The sequence below is a fragment of the Chiloscyllium plagiosum genome, unplaced genomic scaffold (genome assembly GCF_037043375.1).
Source record: "Chiloscyllium plagiosum isolate Xiang-an unplaced genomic scaffold, Cpla_swu_hap1 HiC_scaffold_12, whole genome shotgun sequence".
NCBI lineage: Eukaryota > Metazoa > Chordata > Chondrichthyes > Orectolobiformes > Hemiscylliidae > Chiloscyllium > Chiloscyllium plagiosum.
Genome location: NW_028270150.1, coordinates 65,903,383 through 65,919,512, shown reverse-complemented (window position 1 = coordinate 65,919,512; position 16,130 = coordinate 65,903,383). Strand labels below are relative to the sequence as shown.

Here is a 16,130-nt window from a genome sequence, read left to right as displayed (position 1 = left end):
CCAATGAGAGAGAATCTCACCATCACTCCTTGACATTCAATGGCATTACCTTCATTGAATTCCTCACTATCGACATCCTGGGAGTTACTATTAGCCAGAAACTGAACTGGACTGGCCATAAAGATACTGTGGCTTCAAGAGCAGATCAGATGCGAGGAGTTCTGCGGCAAGTAACTTTTCTCCCGAATTTCCAAAGACTGTCCACTATTGGCAAGACACAGGTGAGTGTGGAAATGCATCATCTTGTCTTTGATGTTGATAAGATAAATAGAGACAGGAGGAGAAGTGGGCCATTTGGCCCAGAGAGTCTGCTCTGTCATTCAATGGAACCATGGCTGATCTGATCATCTCCAACTCTAATTCCTTGCCTTTTTTCTGTAACCATTGATTCTCTTACACCATAAAACTTCTTACTCAGGCCGATATACCTTGGAGTTTAACACTTCTACTGGCCTTCCTCTATGGTCCATCTGTGAAACTACTCTGGAATAGTCCAATTGCAACTCGTCTCAACACAGCCAGTTTATTCCGAGCAATGGTTTCTCTTCCCAGCATGAACAGTCTCTTCCAAAGATTTTCAAAAATTCACCATTGGTGCTGCTCGTACATATTATTATGTATGCTGTCTCTCGATTATAACCTTTAGGTATAGTCCCAGCCTGTTTAGCTTTCTCTTATGGAACAATTCCTCCATGCCAAGCTTATACTAGTGAACCTGCTCTCAGTTGCCTCCAACGAAATGATATCTTTCCCTAAATAAGGAGACCAAAGCTGCTCACAGTACTCCAGGTGTGGCTTCACTAGCACCTTGTACAGTTGCAGTGATACATCCCTTCTTTTATACAGTACTCCAAATCCCTTGAAATAAGGGCCAACATTTCATTAGCCTTCCTGATTACCAACTGCATGTGTGTTAGCCTACTGTATTTCATACACATGTATCCCTAAATCCCTTAGTGTTTCAACTTTCTGTAGCTTACTCCTTTTAAATAATGCTGTTCTTTTGTTCTCTCTTCCAAATGAACAACTACACTTTTTCCCAAATCATATTCTACTTGCCAACTTTTTGCCTATTTACTTATCAACATCTCTCTGGTGTAGAAGTATATACACCGTGATCATAATTACATTAGATTCAAGACTACTATGGAAAAGGACAATGATGTCAAATATTAAGAGGCATAGGCTTAGGTGAGAGGGGAAAAGTTTAAAAGGAGATGTACAAGGAAAGTTCTTAACACAGGGTGGTAGGTCCCTGGAACACGCTGCGAGGGGAGATGGTAGGAGCAGGTATGATAGCAATATTTAAGAAGCATTTAGACACACATGAACAGGCAGAAAATAGAGGGATAAGGACCATTTATAGGCACATCAGATTTGTTTAGAAAGACACCATGGTCAGCATGGATCTGATAGGCCGAAGGGCCTGCCCCTGGACTGGACTGGTCTATGTTCTGTAAGTACAGGGAGCTTCAACCTACATCTGACAATATCAGTCGCTACTTGGCAGACGCGACGAACTGCTCAGACAGCATTGCTAATGTAATAGAAGTCTCCACAGAACTCATTTTCCATCCCACTGGATCACAGCAAGCAGGCACAGAGGAATCGTTTTGATTTTCCCAATTCCTTTTGAGTGGGAGCAGCGTCGAAGGTAAAAGCGAACCCGGGAGACTACAGCAAAGGTAAGACAGTTTGTTTTAAAATTGCTTACCTGTAGCGGGCAGCGGTGTGTTTTTTTACTCTCTCTCCACAGAAAGAGCGGGAGCAGCAGAGGAAGTGACGGCAAGCAGAGGGGCAGCCGGGAAGGAAAAGTGAGTATATAAGTCAGGAAGGCGGCTAATCCCGAGATTCTACACCTGTAGTATCTCCCACCCACCCTCCTCCTCTAACCTTCTTAACTACTCTGCTTTTTCTTTTAAGGTAAGGATTTTTATTTCTTTACCAGGGACTAGTTAAAACTTTACTTTGGTTTTTTTTGTGTGTATACATCAAGTCCTTATTTAGGGTAAAAAAAACTATAGCAGAGAGGTATCATACTTGTACAAAGTAACTAATTAACTAACTAAGCAGAGATGGCTGGGCAGGTGATGTGTTGTTGCTGTATGATGTGGGAGCTGGCTGATCCCATTGTGAACGGCAGTGACCACATCTGCAGCAAGTGTTGGTTGCTGGAAGAACTCCGGATCAGAGTTGATGATCTGGAATCTGAGCTTCAAACACTGCGGCACATCCGGGAGGGGAAGAGTTACCTGGATGCTTTGTTTCAGGAGGCAGTCACACCTGGGAGGTTAAGTAATTCACATTCAGCTAGTGATCAGGCACAAAAGAGTGTGACTGTAAGTGAGGCAGGTAGGGGGAACCGGAGTTCAGGAGTGGAGGAGCCTCAGCCCTTGACCTTGTCCAACAGGTACGAGATTCTTGCTCCCTGTTCGGATGAGGAAAAGGGCTCTGGACAGGATGAGCCAACTGACCAAGACACCATGGTCCAGAAGGCCATTCAAGAGGGGGGAGCTAACAGACAAGTAGTGGTTATAGGGGATTCTATAATTAGGGGGACAGATAGTATCCTTTGCAAGCCGGATCGGGAGTCTCGCATGGTGTGTTGCCTGCCCGGTGCCAGGGTGCGAGACATCTCCGACCGTCTTGAAAGGATATTGGAGCGGGAGGGGGAGGATCCAGTTGTTGTGGTCCACGTTGGTACCAACAACATAGGCAAGACTAGGGTGGAGGACCTGTTTGGGCATTATGAAGCACTAGGCAGGAAATTGAAGCACAGGTCCTCAAGGGTCATAATCTCCAGATTACTGCCCGAGCCACGTGCCAATTGGCATAGGGACAAGAAAATTAGGCAAGTAAACACGTGGCTAAGGGATTGGTGTGGGAAAGAGGGATTCCACTTCATGGGGCATTGGCATCAGTTTTGGAACAGGGGGGATCTGTACCGTTGGGACGGTCTCCACCTGAACCGATCAGGTACCAATGTTCTAGCGAAGAGGATAAATAGGGTGGTCAGTAGGACTTTAAACTTCTGAGTTGGGGGGAAGGGAAAGTGAAAGCGACAGGGAGTATGGAGGTAAATGGCAAAATAAGCAGCAGGATAGCATGTTTCCAGGTGGATTTAAAATTGAGGCAGATTGAGAATGCAATAAAAAGCAAGGATAACTTGGGACATATGACTTCCAACATCTCTAATGATAAGGAAGTTAGCATTAAGGCACTTTACCTGAATACTCGTAGCACACATAACAAAGCCGATGAACTAATGGCACAGATAATAGTGAATGATTATGATGTAGTAGGCATCACAGAGACTTGGTTACAGGGGGGTCAGGACTGGCAGTTAAACCTCCATGGTTTTTCAACTTATCGAAAAGACAGAGAGGTGGGCAGAGGGGGTGGGGTTGCCTTGTTAGTTAAGAACAAAATTAAATCTATGGTATTGAATGACATAGCGTCGGATGATGTGGAGTCTGTGTGGGTGGAATTGAGGAACCACAAAGGCAAAAAAAACATAATTGGAGTTGTGTATAGACCTCCTAACAGTGGTCAGGACCAGGGACGCAACATGTACCGGGAAACAGAGAAGGCATGTCAGAAAGGCAAGGTTACATTGATCATGGGAGACTTCAATATGCAGGTGGACTGGGTAAATAATGTTGTTAGTGGATCTAAAGAAAGGGAATTCATGGAATGCTTACAGGATGGCTTTTTGGAGCAGCTTGTCATGGAGCCCACAATAGAGCAGGCTATTCTGGACCTAGTGCTTTGCAATGAACCAGATTCTATAAAAGATCTTAAAGTAAGGGAACCCTTAGGAAGTAGCGACCATAATATGATAGAGTTCAGTCTGGAGTTTGAAAGGGAGAAGGAAAAATCGGATGTAATGGTGTTACAGTTGAATAAAGGTAATTATGAGGGCATGAGAGAGGAACTGACTAAAATAGACTGGAAGCAGAGGCTAACCGGGAAGACAGTAGAGCAAAAATGGCAGGAGTTTGTAGGTATAATTGAGGACACTGTACAGAGGTTCATTCCCAAGAAAAGAAAGATTAACCGGGGAGGGATTAGACAACCTTGGCTGACAAAGGAAGTCAGGAAATGTATTAAAGAAAAAGAGAGATCCTATAAAGTGGCTAAGAACAGTGGGAAATCAGAAGATTGGGAAGGATACAAAAGCAAACAGAGGATAACAAAGAGTGTAATAAGAAAGGAGAGGATCAAATATGAAGGTAGGCTAGCCAGTAATATTAGAAGTAATAGTAAAAGTTTCTTTCAGTACATAAGAAACAAACGACAGGCAAAAGTAGACATTGGGCCACTTCAAACTGATGCAGGAAGCCTAGTGATGGGAGATAAGGAAATAGCAGGAGAACTTAACAAGTAATTTGCGTCAGTCTTCACAGTGGAAGACATGAGTAATATCCCAAAAATTAAAGGGTGTCACGGGGCTGAGTTGAGTATGGTTGCCATTACGAAAGAGATAGTGCTAGAAAAGTTAAAAAGTCTTAAAATTGATAAATCTCCTGGCCCCGATGGGATACACCCTAGAGTTCTGAGAGAGGTGGCTGAGGAAATAGCAGAGGCATTGGTTGAGATCTTTCAAGAGTCACTGGAGTCAGGAAAGGTCCCGGATGATTGGAAGATGGCTGTTGTAACCCCCTTGTTCAAGAAAGGATCAAGGCAAAAGATGGAAAATTATAGGCCAATCAGCTTAACCTCGGTTGTTGGTAAAATTCTAGAATCCATCATTAAGGATGAGGTTTCTAAATTCTTGGAAGAGCAGAGTCTGATTAGAACAAGTCAACATGGATTTAGTAAAGGGAGGTCATGCCTGACAAACCTGTTGGAATTTTTTGAAGAGGTAACAAGTAGGTTAGACCAGGGAAACCCAGTGGATGTGGTCTATCTAGACTTTCAAAAGGCCTTTGATAAGGTGCCACACGGGAGGCTGCTGAGCAAGGTGAGGGCCCATGGTGTTCGAGGTGAGCTGCTGGGATGGATTGAGGATTGGCTGTCTAACAGAAGGCAGAGAGTTGGGATAAAAGGTTCTTTTTTCAGAATGGCAGCCGGTGACGAGCGGTGTCCCGCAGGGTTCGGTGCTGGGGCCACAGCTGTTCGCATTATATATTAATGATTTGGATGAGGGAACCGGGGGCATTCTAGCGAAGTTTGCCGATGATACGAAGTTAGGTGGACAGGCAGGTAGTACTGAGGAAGTGGGGAGGCTACAGAAGGATCTCGACAGGTTGGGAGAGTGGTCCAGGAAATGGCTGATGGAATTTAACGTGAGCAAGTGCGAGGTCTTGCACTTTGGCAAAAAGAATAAAAGCATAGACTACTTTCTAAATGGTGAGAAAATTAATAAAGCCAAAGCACAAAGGGATCTGGTAGTGCTAGTCGAGGATTCTCTAAAGGTAAACATGCAGGTTGAGTCCGTGATTAAGAAAGCGAATGCAATGTTGTCTCTTATCTCAAGAGGGTTGGAATATAAAAGCAGAGATGTACTACTAAGACTTTATAAAGCTCTGGTTAGGCCCCATTTGGAGTACTGTGTCCAGTTTTGGTCCCCACACCTCAGGAAGGACATACTGGCACTGGAACGTGTCCAGCGGAGATTCACACGGATGATCCCTGGAATGACAGGTCTAACATATGAGGAACGGCTGAGAATACTGGGATTGTATTCGTTGGAGTTTAGAAGATTAAGGGGAGACTTAATAGAGACGTACAAAATAATACATGGCTTGGAAAAGGTGGATGCTAGGAAATTGTTTCAGTTAAACGAGGAGACTAGGACCCGTGGACACAGCCTTAGAATTAGAGGGGGTCATTTCAGAACAGAAATGCGGAGACATTTCTTCAGCCAGAGAGTGGTGGGCCTGTGGAATTCATTGCCACGGAGTGCAGTGGAAGCCGGGACGCTAAATGTCTTCAAGGCCGAGATTGATAGATTCTTGTTGTCTAGAGGAATTAAGGGCTACGGGGAGAACGCTGGTAAGTGGAGCTGAAATGCGCATCAGCCATGATTGAATGGCGGAGTGGACTCGATGGGCCGAATGGCCTTACTTCCACTCCTATGTCTTATGGTCTTATGGTCCTTAAATTTTAGAATAGTACACACTGGACATTATAGAAAATGGGACACATGTCTGACTGCACAGGATAAATTTACAATAACAAATTCATATGTGACCAAGAACACTGAAGGAATGGTGATATACTTCCAAGTCAGGATGGGAGTGTTTTGGTGGGAAACTTGCAGGATGGTCATATTTCCATGCACCTGCTGCTCTTGTTCTTCAAAACGGAAAGGGTTGTGCTTTGGTGAGGAATGTTTTAATAACCATCAATCCAATCTTTCCTACATTAACCATAGGGTACAAGCAGAATAGAGTTTTAGACCCCACTTTCTAAACCAATGTATAATTTTATTTCATTACAGTTAAATCTACCAACTGGAAATCTCAGCAGCATTAAATTCTGTGTTTTCTCAGGTTGTGCATGGACATTATGAAAATTCCAACGACAAAGTTTGAGAGTGATGTTGACAGAAAAGTTTGTGAAAGAAGAAGCAAAACATGTTCCAGGAATTGATAAATATAACAGAAGGTCATGTTTTGTATTCTTTCATTGCAATTTATATCACATGTAAGTGAGTTAAAACTGCTTCTTTCCTTCTTCTGAACACAAGGATCTGCACAAAAGTTTCTACCCCTCCACAGCTTGTCGTGTTTTTATTTTAGATGGAAAATATCCAAACTTTACAGTCCAAATTAAACAGATATATCTGAAGAATCTTTGTAATTGAAATGTAAGTTCATTTTGACTAAAAGCCCATGACCGTTTTAAAACAACATATTCCTATTTTGAGCTTTCTTCATATTAGTCATAACACAGTTGTCATTTTCAAACAATTGGCAATTTTACTTCTTTCAAGGATCACTATACAGCAAATTTGATTACCCAAATTAAGTGCGTACGCAGATTTATACAGACGATGTACACACACTGTGCATTCTTGTTAATGCAATATGTTTAACTTTATAATTAAGTTGCTTTATTTTGTCTTGAATAAAGACAATAGTAAGACTAAAGAAAGTTTAACTATTCCCATTAGATCATGTATCACCCTTTGTTTGCTCAGTAAAGTGACATGTCATTATTCCAAAACACCTGTAAAAAGGAGATTAGTTATCATATTCAGCAGGTTCCCACGTGCTACTGTTAGAATGGGAAAGGCAATCTGAGCAGGCTTTAATTTTTGGTTACTCAAAATAAACCAAAAATTAAAACTGTTGCAAATCTGCTGCTAATAGCATACAAAAGAAAAGTGGTAAACACAGCATTAGCACAAAGCACTCAAAGGAGGCAGCTCCTAAGGGAGAAGTGCTTCTAGTCACAAGGTTCACATATGTGGGGAACAACACAATTTATCACATCCAACATATGAAAAACATTACTTTAATTAACACAAATCACTTATTCCTGATTAAACTCTTGAATATAAATGAGCTTTGTTGCTATTAGAAGTGGAATCGAAGACTCCTGAAGCTTGTTTTGTTTAGTACCTTTTCATAAACCAATAGTAATGTGGATAAATTACCTTCTGGACCATCTCTTTGGTGTGCATGAGAATCTGAAAGACAAGAACAACATTGCATGTGAACAACTTCCAAGCACTGGAATGAAGTACATGTCCACTCTATTAACACAAACAGTAACATATTGCTGACAGCACCAGGATGTAATTTATCCTTTCAGCTCAAGTGGGAAGCAACAAGTTCACATCCGAGCGAACTTGAATTTATAGAAGTAAGCTAATTTGTTCCTAACTTTTGAATCAAAAAATAAACTGGACGACTCAAAGCAACATTTTTAAAAGTGAAGCCCATTGAAATTAAAATGAACTTGCGCAAATGTAGGTCCATAGCCATAATATTATAATGTCATCTCCTGCAATGAAATGAGCTGTTATATTTGCTAAATCATTAGCATTAATGAGCACAGTGACAGTGTAACACAATCGTCTGGACAATGCAATACAGCAAAAGCTAATATCCATGCTGTAGCTCTCAAACTCCTATTCTCGCTTCAACGATATTCTCCATTACAAGCTTATTAAATACAGGGATGCATGATCACTGGTTTACTCATTAATTGACTTGAAACTGAGTAATGCAGAATAAATTTAAATTTGTAGTCTGGACTGGGCTAATTGATATTGGACCACATAGCAATGACACGTTGAAGACATAAATAGACTGAGTTGGCACACATGCAAGAAATGGGAAGAAAAGCCACAGTTCCCAAGCAGCATTGTATAATACACATTTAATAAACACAAAGAAATGAAAAATAAAACTGTTTGTAATTGCCTGATCATGGGTTCCAGAGTTACCTGATCTTTTCTCCTGAACGTAAGATGGTGATGGCATCAAAATTATCTGGTAGTTCATTTTAAGGAAAGCCTATGAAGACTGTCAATGCACGTGGCCATGATGAGTATTGGTATTAGAACGAGAGCTGAATATAGCTGTCCCACCTTGTTTACTACATCACATTAGATAACCTGGATAAGGGTGGCTTCAATAGTTTTTCTATTGGGGGCAGCAAGAGTTGCACAAGTAAATAGGGAAAAGTAACAGACTGCACAAGCTGTCGCAAAGGAGTTATTCATAAAGTGAATGTGTAAAAGTCAGAGATTTTGAACTATGATGCTAAGTATTTGCACATTTATCGACACACATTAGTTATATATTTTGTTTTGTTTCAAGTTATAATGCTGCATTATTAATGAAAATTGCTTTTGTCTCCAAAAAATACTTCTCACGTAATAGGCAAAATACAGTTCTAATTTAATTCTCATTAATTGTAGAGCCCACAGTGCGCACAGATTAAACAGCAACACCTGCATGTCTTTGCCACTTATTAAGTCTTTATGATATTTTAACGTTGTTATTTCACAACTCTATTCAGGCTGATAAACCCAACAAATTCTGTTCAAAGAATGAAAACTGGTCCTGTATCTGTAAAGAGCCAGTGTATTTGAAAGAATATTCCCTTTTAATGTTAAACACATCAGGGAAGAGTTTAATAGGCAAATCTATGCAGTAATTCAACACTTATTACAAAATGCCAAAGTCATTTCCCTTCAGACTAATTGGCTGAGATGTAAGCATTATTGGACTGTAACTGCTTAAAAGCAATAATGAACTCCTCAATCCAAGTGTTGTCTGATTAGGAAAACCATAAATTAAGAGTCTTTTCTAAATAGATAATGTGGTTCGAGTGGAACTTGGGGGATTCCTAGCAATATATCTTTCAATTTCAACTTTAAAACCAGTGCTTTATTTAATGATATTTAGTTTGTTAGCTAAGCTGTTCTTATTTTATTCTGAACTCTGGAGAAACCTTCCATGCGTATTGGGAATAATTTAGCCTCTCTGGCTCCAATTACAACATTTAAACTGATAATGTGGATAAAAGCCCAAAACCAGTAAAGCAAAACATTCTGTCTTGCTTCCTTTCCCAAACCATCTGTTTCTTTACATAATACATTGAACATATTCTACTGTGCAATTTGGTGGTTGAACTACAATGTTGTGTTCATTCAATGAGAAGGCCACATCATCTATCACAGCATGTAGGTGTGATAGATGAATAAGAGAATATGCAGTTTTCATTCAATACCAATCGACATTTTATAGAGATACACCTTTTCAGTCAGTGCAGAGCATCATCAAGAATATAGAAATGAAATGGTTTCTGTACAGTGCAGTAATACTGCATTAACAGGCCACAGATATGATCTCCAAACCTATAGGAAATTGATAAAATACTAAACTTGATTAGTAAAAGAAAAACATTATATTGGAGCTATTATCTTAAGCCACAAACAAAAACAGAAACATGTTGAAACTTCATAGAATCCCTACAGTTTGAAACAGGTCCTTCGGTCCAACAAGTCCACACAGACCCTCCAAAGAGTAAACCACCCCCTACCCCATTTCCCATATTTACCCCTGCCTGATGCACCTAACTGACATATCCATGAAGACTATGGGTAATTTAGCATGGCCAATTCATCTAACTTGCACATCATTGGATTGTGGTAGGAAACCCACGCAGCCACGGGGAGAATGTGCAAACTCCATACAGTCACCCGAGGCTGAAATTGAACCGGGTACCTGGTGCTGTGAAGCAGCAGTGCTAACCATTGAGCCACCGTGCCACCCCTTCAAACACCAAAGCAATCATATTTGCACAGACTGTTACAGGATTGGTAGAAACTGGTTGTAATTAAAAACCTTTCCAAGGCCACCCTACATTTGAATTCAACTTTCCTTCCTCCAGAGTACACATTGCAAAGTTGTTCTGTCCTGAATTAAATACCACAAATAGCTCAAATATACTGCATTTAGCATATAAACTCGGATACAATAGGCTTGCAAGGTAAATTAGTGGGTGGCACAGTGGTTAACACTGCTGCCTCACAGCGCCGGGTTTAATTCTCACCTCAGGCAACTGTCTGTGTGGCGTTTACACATTCTCCCCGTGTCTGCGTGGGTTTTCTCCGGGTGCTCCGGTTTCCTCCCACAGTCCAAAAATGTGCAGGATAGGTAAACTGGCCATGCTAAATTGCCCGTAGTGTTAGGTGCAGGGGTAAATGTAGGGGTATGGGTCTGGTTGGGTGCGCTTCGGCGGGTCGGTGTGGACTTGTTGGGCCAAAGGGCCTATTTCCACACTGTAAGTAATCTAATCTAATCTAAATGCCTCCACTTCAATATTATCAAACCTCATAGTTGCAGGCTTAATTTGGGTTGCATCATGAATAATGGCAATTCTTTAAATGGCAAATTACTTGCAACCTGATTTAATCAGAAATCTTCTGTCAGATTAAAAACAAAGACATCAATCTGAGTTAACTACTGAGATAAAAAAAAGGGAGCTTATTGTTGCATTTATTATCCTTTGCCAGGCTACATTAAAAGACATTTTTCTTCCTCTACATCAAATATTCCCTCTTTTGTTCTGGTCCCGTCTCCCTGTGACATTTTGCACAGGAAGTTCTGGACCAAGTACATTAAGAAAGTTTAAAGCTTTAGGCAAGGAACAGCAGGTTTGGAAAAGAAAGGTTCAGCTGTGAAGAGAGAGGATCTTGGGTCATTGCCTTTAGAGCAGAGAAGGCTGAAGGGGGATCTGATTGAGATGTACAAGGTTATGAGGGGCATGGATAGGGTGGACTGGAAGAGGTTGCTCTCCTCTGTTGAAGGGTTGGTAACAAGGGAGCATCATTTTAAGGGGATGTGCACGATGCTTGGAGGGGATTTGAGGAATGTTATTTTCACCCAGTGAGTGGTAGGAATGTGGAATACACTTCATAGGAGGAATAGAAGCAGGAAGCCTCAATCTTTACAAATGCTCATCAATGTACTTTTTTAATGTCATAACATTCAAGGCTATGGGCTAAGTGCTAGAAAGTGGGAATAGTGTAGATAAGCCAGTGCAGACTCGATGGGCCGAAGGGCTTCTTTTGTGTTCACAGACTCTGTCTTTTCTTGAGTTCAAGAACAGGAGTACGCAGGATTGCAAGTAGAATCAGAAGATCACTAGGCTCCAAACCTCTGTTAAAGACCACAAGTTTGTGATTTATGTTTCATTTTGGTTTAGTGTTTTCCCCCTCTTTTTCTTAAAAAAAAGCTTGTTAGATTTTACATTGATACTATTGGGGGAAAACGAAAGAAAAATGCAATGAAGTGTTCATATTGGAGATTCTTCAAGTGTGAAAAACAGGATACCAGAGTAATATAATTAATAACTGGGGAAAATATGATAGCGATGGAACATCAGCCAACATGTCGTGGCTGCAATGTGAAAAATGGACACCAAGCTAATCCACAATGAACACATCTGTCATGAGAATTCACATCTTGACTAACTTCAGATCAGACTCAAGGAATCCAAGCTTTCAGACACTGAGCCAAATCAAGGAGGTGAAAATTCTCTAGATTCTTTTCCCCAGGAGGCAGTCACATCCTTAAGGTTAGGTAAATCAAACTGGTCAGTGATCAAGAATTGGAGGGTATGACTGCATTGAGGAGCTTGGCTCTGCAATTGATCAGGAGTTACATGGTGGATGCAGGGTGGATAAATGAACTGATCATGACAGATCCTAATGCTGTGCAGCTCTTACCGCATGGAAGCACTACCTGTTTCAGCAACTGAGAAGTGGAGAGTGATACTGACATCATACAAACAGAAAACTTCCCACTTCTGACCATAAGATGGAAGAAAGGTCAAATAAAAGAAAAATACTACAGTTCTAGAAATCCGAAACAAAGACATTATGTGCTGGAGAAATCTAACACGTCTAGCAGCATCTGTGGAGACAGAAATGGAATTAACATTTCAAGTCCAGTATTGCACTCCTTCACAATGGAAAGGAGTTGGAAAATTAAGGACTCAAAATGTTAACTCCATTCCTCTTGGCACAGGTGCGTTTCTCCAGCATTTTGTTTTTTTGTTATGAAAGAAGAAAGATAATTGATTAAGTAGAAAAGCTGGTTGGGCACTAGTTACTACCTTGAGGAACTACTGTAGTACAATTCTAGGGCTGAGATGATTTATTACTCAGCAACTACAACTACCTCGCCTTTGCACTAACTATGGCTCCAGAGGCCAGCAGGAGGTCATTGTCCACATTGGAACCAACGACATTGGAAGGGAAAAGGTTGAGACTCTGAAGGGAGATTAGAGAGAGTTAGGCAGAAATTTAAAAAGGAGGTCGTCAAGGGTAGTAATATCTGGATTACTCCCAGTGCTACGAGCTAGTGAGGGCAGGAATAGGAGGATAGAGCAGATGAATGCATGGCTGAGGAGCTGGTGAATGGCAGAAGGATCCACATTTTTGGATAATTGGAATCTCTTTTGGGGTAGAAGTGACCTGTACAAGAAGGACGGATTGCACCTAAATTGGAAGGGGACTAATATACTGGCAGGGAAATTTGCTGGAACTGCTTGGGAGGATTTAAACGAGTAAGGTGGGGTGGGGGAGGGGGGAGACCCAGGGAGATAGTGAAGAAAGAGATCGGTCTGACACGGGCACAGCTGAGAACAGAAGTGAGTCAAACAGTCAGGGCAGGCAGGGACAAGGTAGGACTAATAAATTAAACTGAATTTATTTCAATGCAAGGGGCCTAACAGGGAAGGCAGATGAACTCAGGGCATGGTTAGGAATATGAGACTGGGATATCACAGCAATTACGGAAACATGGATCAAGGGATGGGCAGAACTGGCAGCTTAATGTTCCAGGATACAAATGCTACAGGAAAGATAGAAAGGGAGGCAAGAGAGGAGGGGGAGTGGCCCAAGACCTGATCAGGTGTACCTGAGAACTCTGTGGGAAGCTAGAGAACTGATTGCTGGGCCTCTTGCTGAGATATTTGTATCATTGATAGTCACAGGTGAGGTGCCGGAAGACTGGAGGTTGGCAAATGTGGTGCCAATGTTTAAGACGGGCAGTAAAGACAAGCCAGGGAACTATAGACCGGTGAGCCTGACCTCGGTGGTGGGCAAGTTGTTGGAGGGAATCCTGAGGGACAGGACGTACATGTATTTGGAAAGGCAAGGACTAATTCGGGATAGTCAACATGGCTTTGTGCGTGGGAAATCATGTCTCACAAACTTGATTGAATTTTTTGAAGAAGCAAAAAGAGGAGTGATGAGGGCAGATGTGATCTATATGGACTTCAGTAAGGCGTTCAACAAGGTTCCCCATGAGAGACTGATTAGCAAGGTTAGATCTCATGGAATACAGGGAGAACTAGCCATTTGGATACAGAACTGGCTCAAAGGTAGAAGACAGAGGGTGATGGTGGAAGGCTGTTTTTCAGATATCTGGTCGGCATGGACAGGTTGGACCAAAGGGTCTGTTTCCATGCTGTACATCGCTATGACTCTAAGTTGCTGGATGTTTTCTCCCTGATTCCCATCAATTTGGATTCTTCATGGGCACCTTGACAAATTTTGTCTTGATGTCAAGGTTGTCGCTCTGACTTCAACACTGGAACTGATCATCTTTTGTTTTGGTGCAGATCAATGCTGCAGTGAGGTCTGGAGCCAAGTGCTCTGGGCAGAATTTAAACTGAACATCAATGAACAGGCTAATGGTAAGAGCCAGATAGTGTTATCAATTGCACTCTCCATCACTTTGCTGGGAAGTGAGAGTGGACCAACGGGTTGGCAATTAGCCAAGGCGGATTTGCCATTTCTAGTGGGTCACACATGCCTGGGTAATTTTTCACTGCATCAGGTAGAGGTCAGTGTTATAGCTGGACTGGGACAGCTTGAAGAAAGGCTGGACTGATTCTCGAGCACAAGTTTTCACTACTTCAATTTGGATGTTGCTCTAATCTATGACATCTGCTCAAGTCTGTGCATTATGCCATTTCTTAATATGAGTGAACAAGATTGATGGAGTACCAACTTTTCCAATGGTAAAGAATTGTGAAGGAGGCTCTTCAATACGACTGGCTGAAAGTTACTGGCTTTGACTTTTGAATCTAGGTCCTGGGTGTTGTCCTTGATAAAAATGGGAGTGTTCACAGAAAAGCCATGTCATAATTAATTGTCTTCTGCCATACATCATTGGACATGGCAGGACTGCAGAGATTTGATCTGATCATTGTGGGACCATGCTGTTTCTACTGTTTAACACCAGAGTTAAGTTGCATTCACAATTCTTCAGACACTGAAGCACTATCAAGTAACTCACCTCCTGACTCCCCAAGCCTGTCTACCATCAACAAAGAACAAGTCAGGAATGTGGTGCAATATGCTTCATTTGCCTGCATGAGTGCAGCTTCAACAATAGTCAAGAGTTTGACATCATCCAGGAGAAACCAGACTGACTGAATGGCACCACAAATATTCACAACTCTGACCACCAAGACTCGGCAGCAGTAGCTTACACCTTCTCGAAGATGCACTACAAATGTTCCCTAAGATCCTTTAGGCAGCACCTTCCAAAGGGTGAACCACTTCCATCTAGAAAGACAAGGGCAGCAGATACATTGAAGCACTAACACCTTATCTTTCGAGTTATTCCCCATCCTGACTTAGAAATATTATCGCCGCATCTTCATTGTCATTGGGTCAAAATCCTGGAACACCCTCCTGAATGACATTGTTGGTGCACCTACACCAAATGGTCTTGCAGCGATTCAAGGCGGCAGCTTACTACCAACTACCTGCTCGAAGGCAGTACCCACATGCAGCTGTACCCCAACAATATTTAGATTTGGGTTTGGGATGTTAGGTGACAGTTGACAGTCTCGTTACAAAAGTGTTGGGCAATAATCATCTTCAGCAAGAACGTATCTAGCCTAAACTGCAGGTAGCAATCTGAGCAAAATCGAGAAATAGAACTTGGGAATGGTGATTGGTGAAGAGGATCTGAAAAAAGTGATCAGAATAAATAAGCCAGCGTCATCAATCTCAATTGTGCAGGTAACTGAAAATTATCTTTTGGGGAAGTTTAAAGGCAGACCAGCTATTCATCGCACGTTTTCTTTAATTGACTACAGGTCGTTCTGTTTCGTTAATGTGAATTCGCTATGAACTGGGGACACAGTTTCTAAGGTGCAAACTTTTAAAGCGTGTATTGGTCATAACGCGATTCTGGTCCCACTAGTTTAAATGGTGTTGCTATTATGCAATTTTCTTATAACATGGGATTGCATGAGAACTGAACTACCACCTTATAGCAGAACCGACTGTATTCTACATGACTAAGACACTACTCAATACCGAGAAATCTTGAAATTTCCTCTCTTTCTTTCTTCCCTCAATGCGAACTGCATTCTTTATGAGATATACAGATTTGTATTGAGGCAGTGTTTTCTCATAGCAGTTGTTACTTCCATGTGGCACCAACAGGCAATGTTTCAGGTGAGACTGTTGCCAGACCACTGAGCTATCATAGATCATCAGCCTCGTCTTGCTGCTTCTCCTTCCTTATCTCAAGCATTAAACGAGCTTTGCTAATTACAAGGAGCAGTGTTCAAATGTTGATAATTGTTGACCTCTGTAGTTGAAATCTAGCCTGGGCAGACTGAGTGTGTTGGTA

At 41.7% G+C, this 16,130-nt stretch overlaps 1 protein-coding gene across 2 annotated transcripts in view; it reads right to left on the bottom strand.

Moving 5' to 3' along the window:
- Nucleotides 1-16,130, bottom strand: part of pola1 (polymerase (DNA directed), alpha 1) — a 282,829-nt gene that overhangs the window by 147,616 nt on the left and 119,083 nt on the right. For both annotated transcript variants that reach the window (XM_043700756.2, XM_087992882.1), the window contains exon 27: nt 7,607-7,639. In XM_043700756.2, coding sequence (XP_043556691.1) covers nt 7,607-7,639 — 33 coding nt within the window. The remainder of the gene's footprint in view (nt 1-7,606; nt 7,640-16,130) is intronic.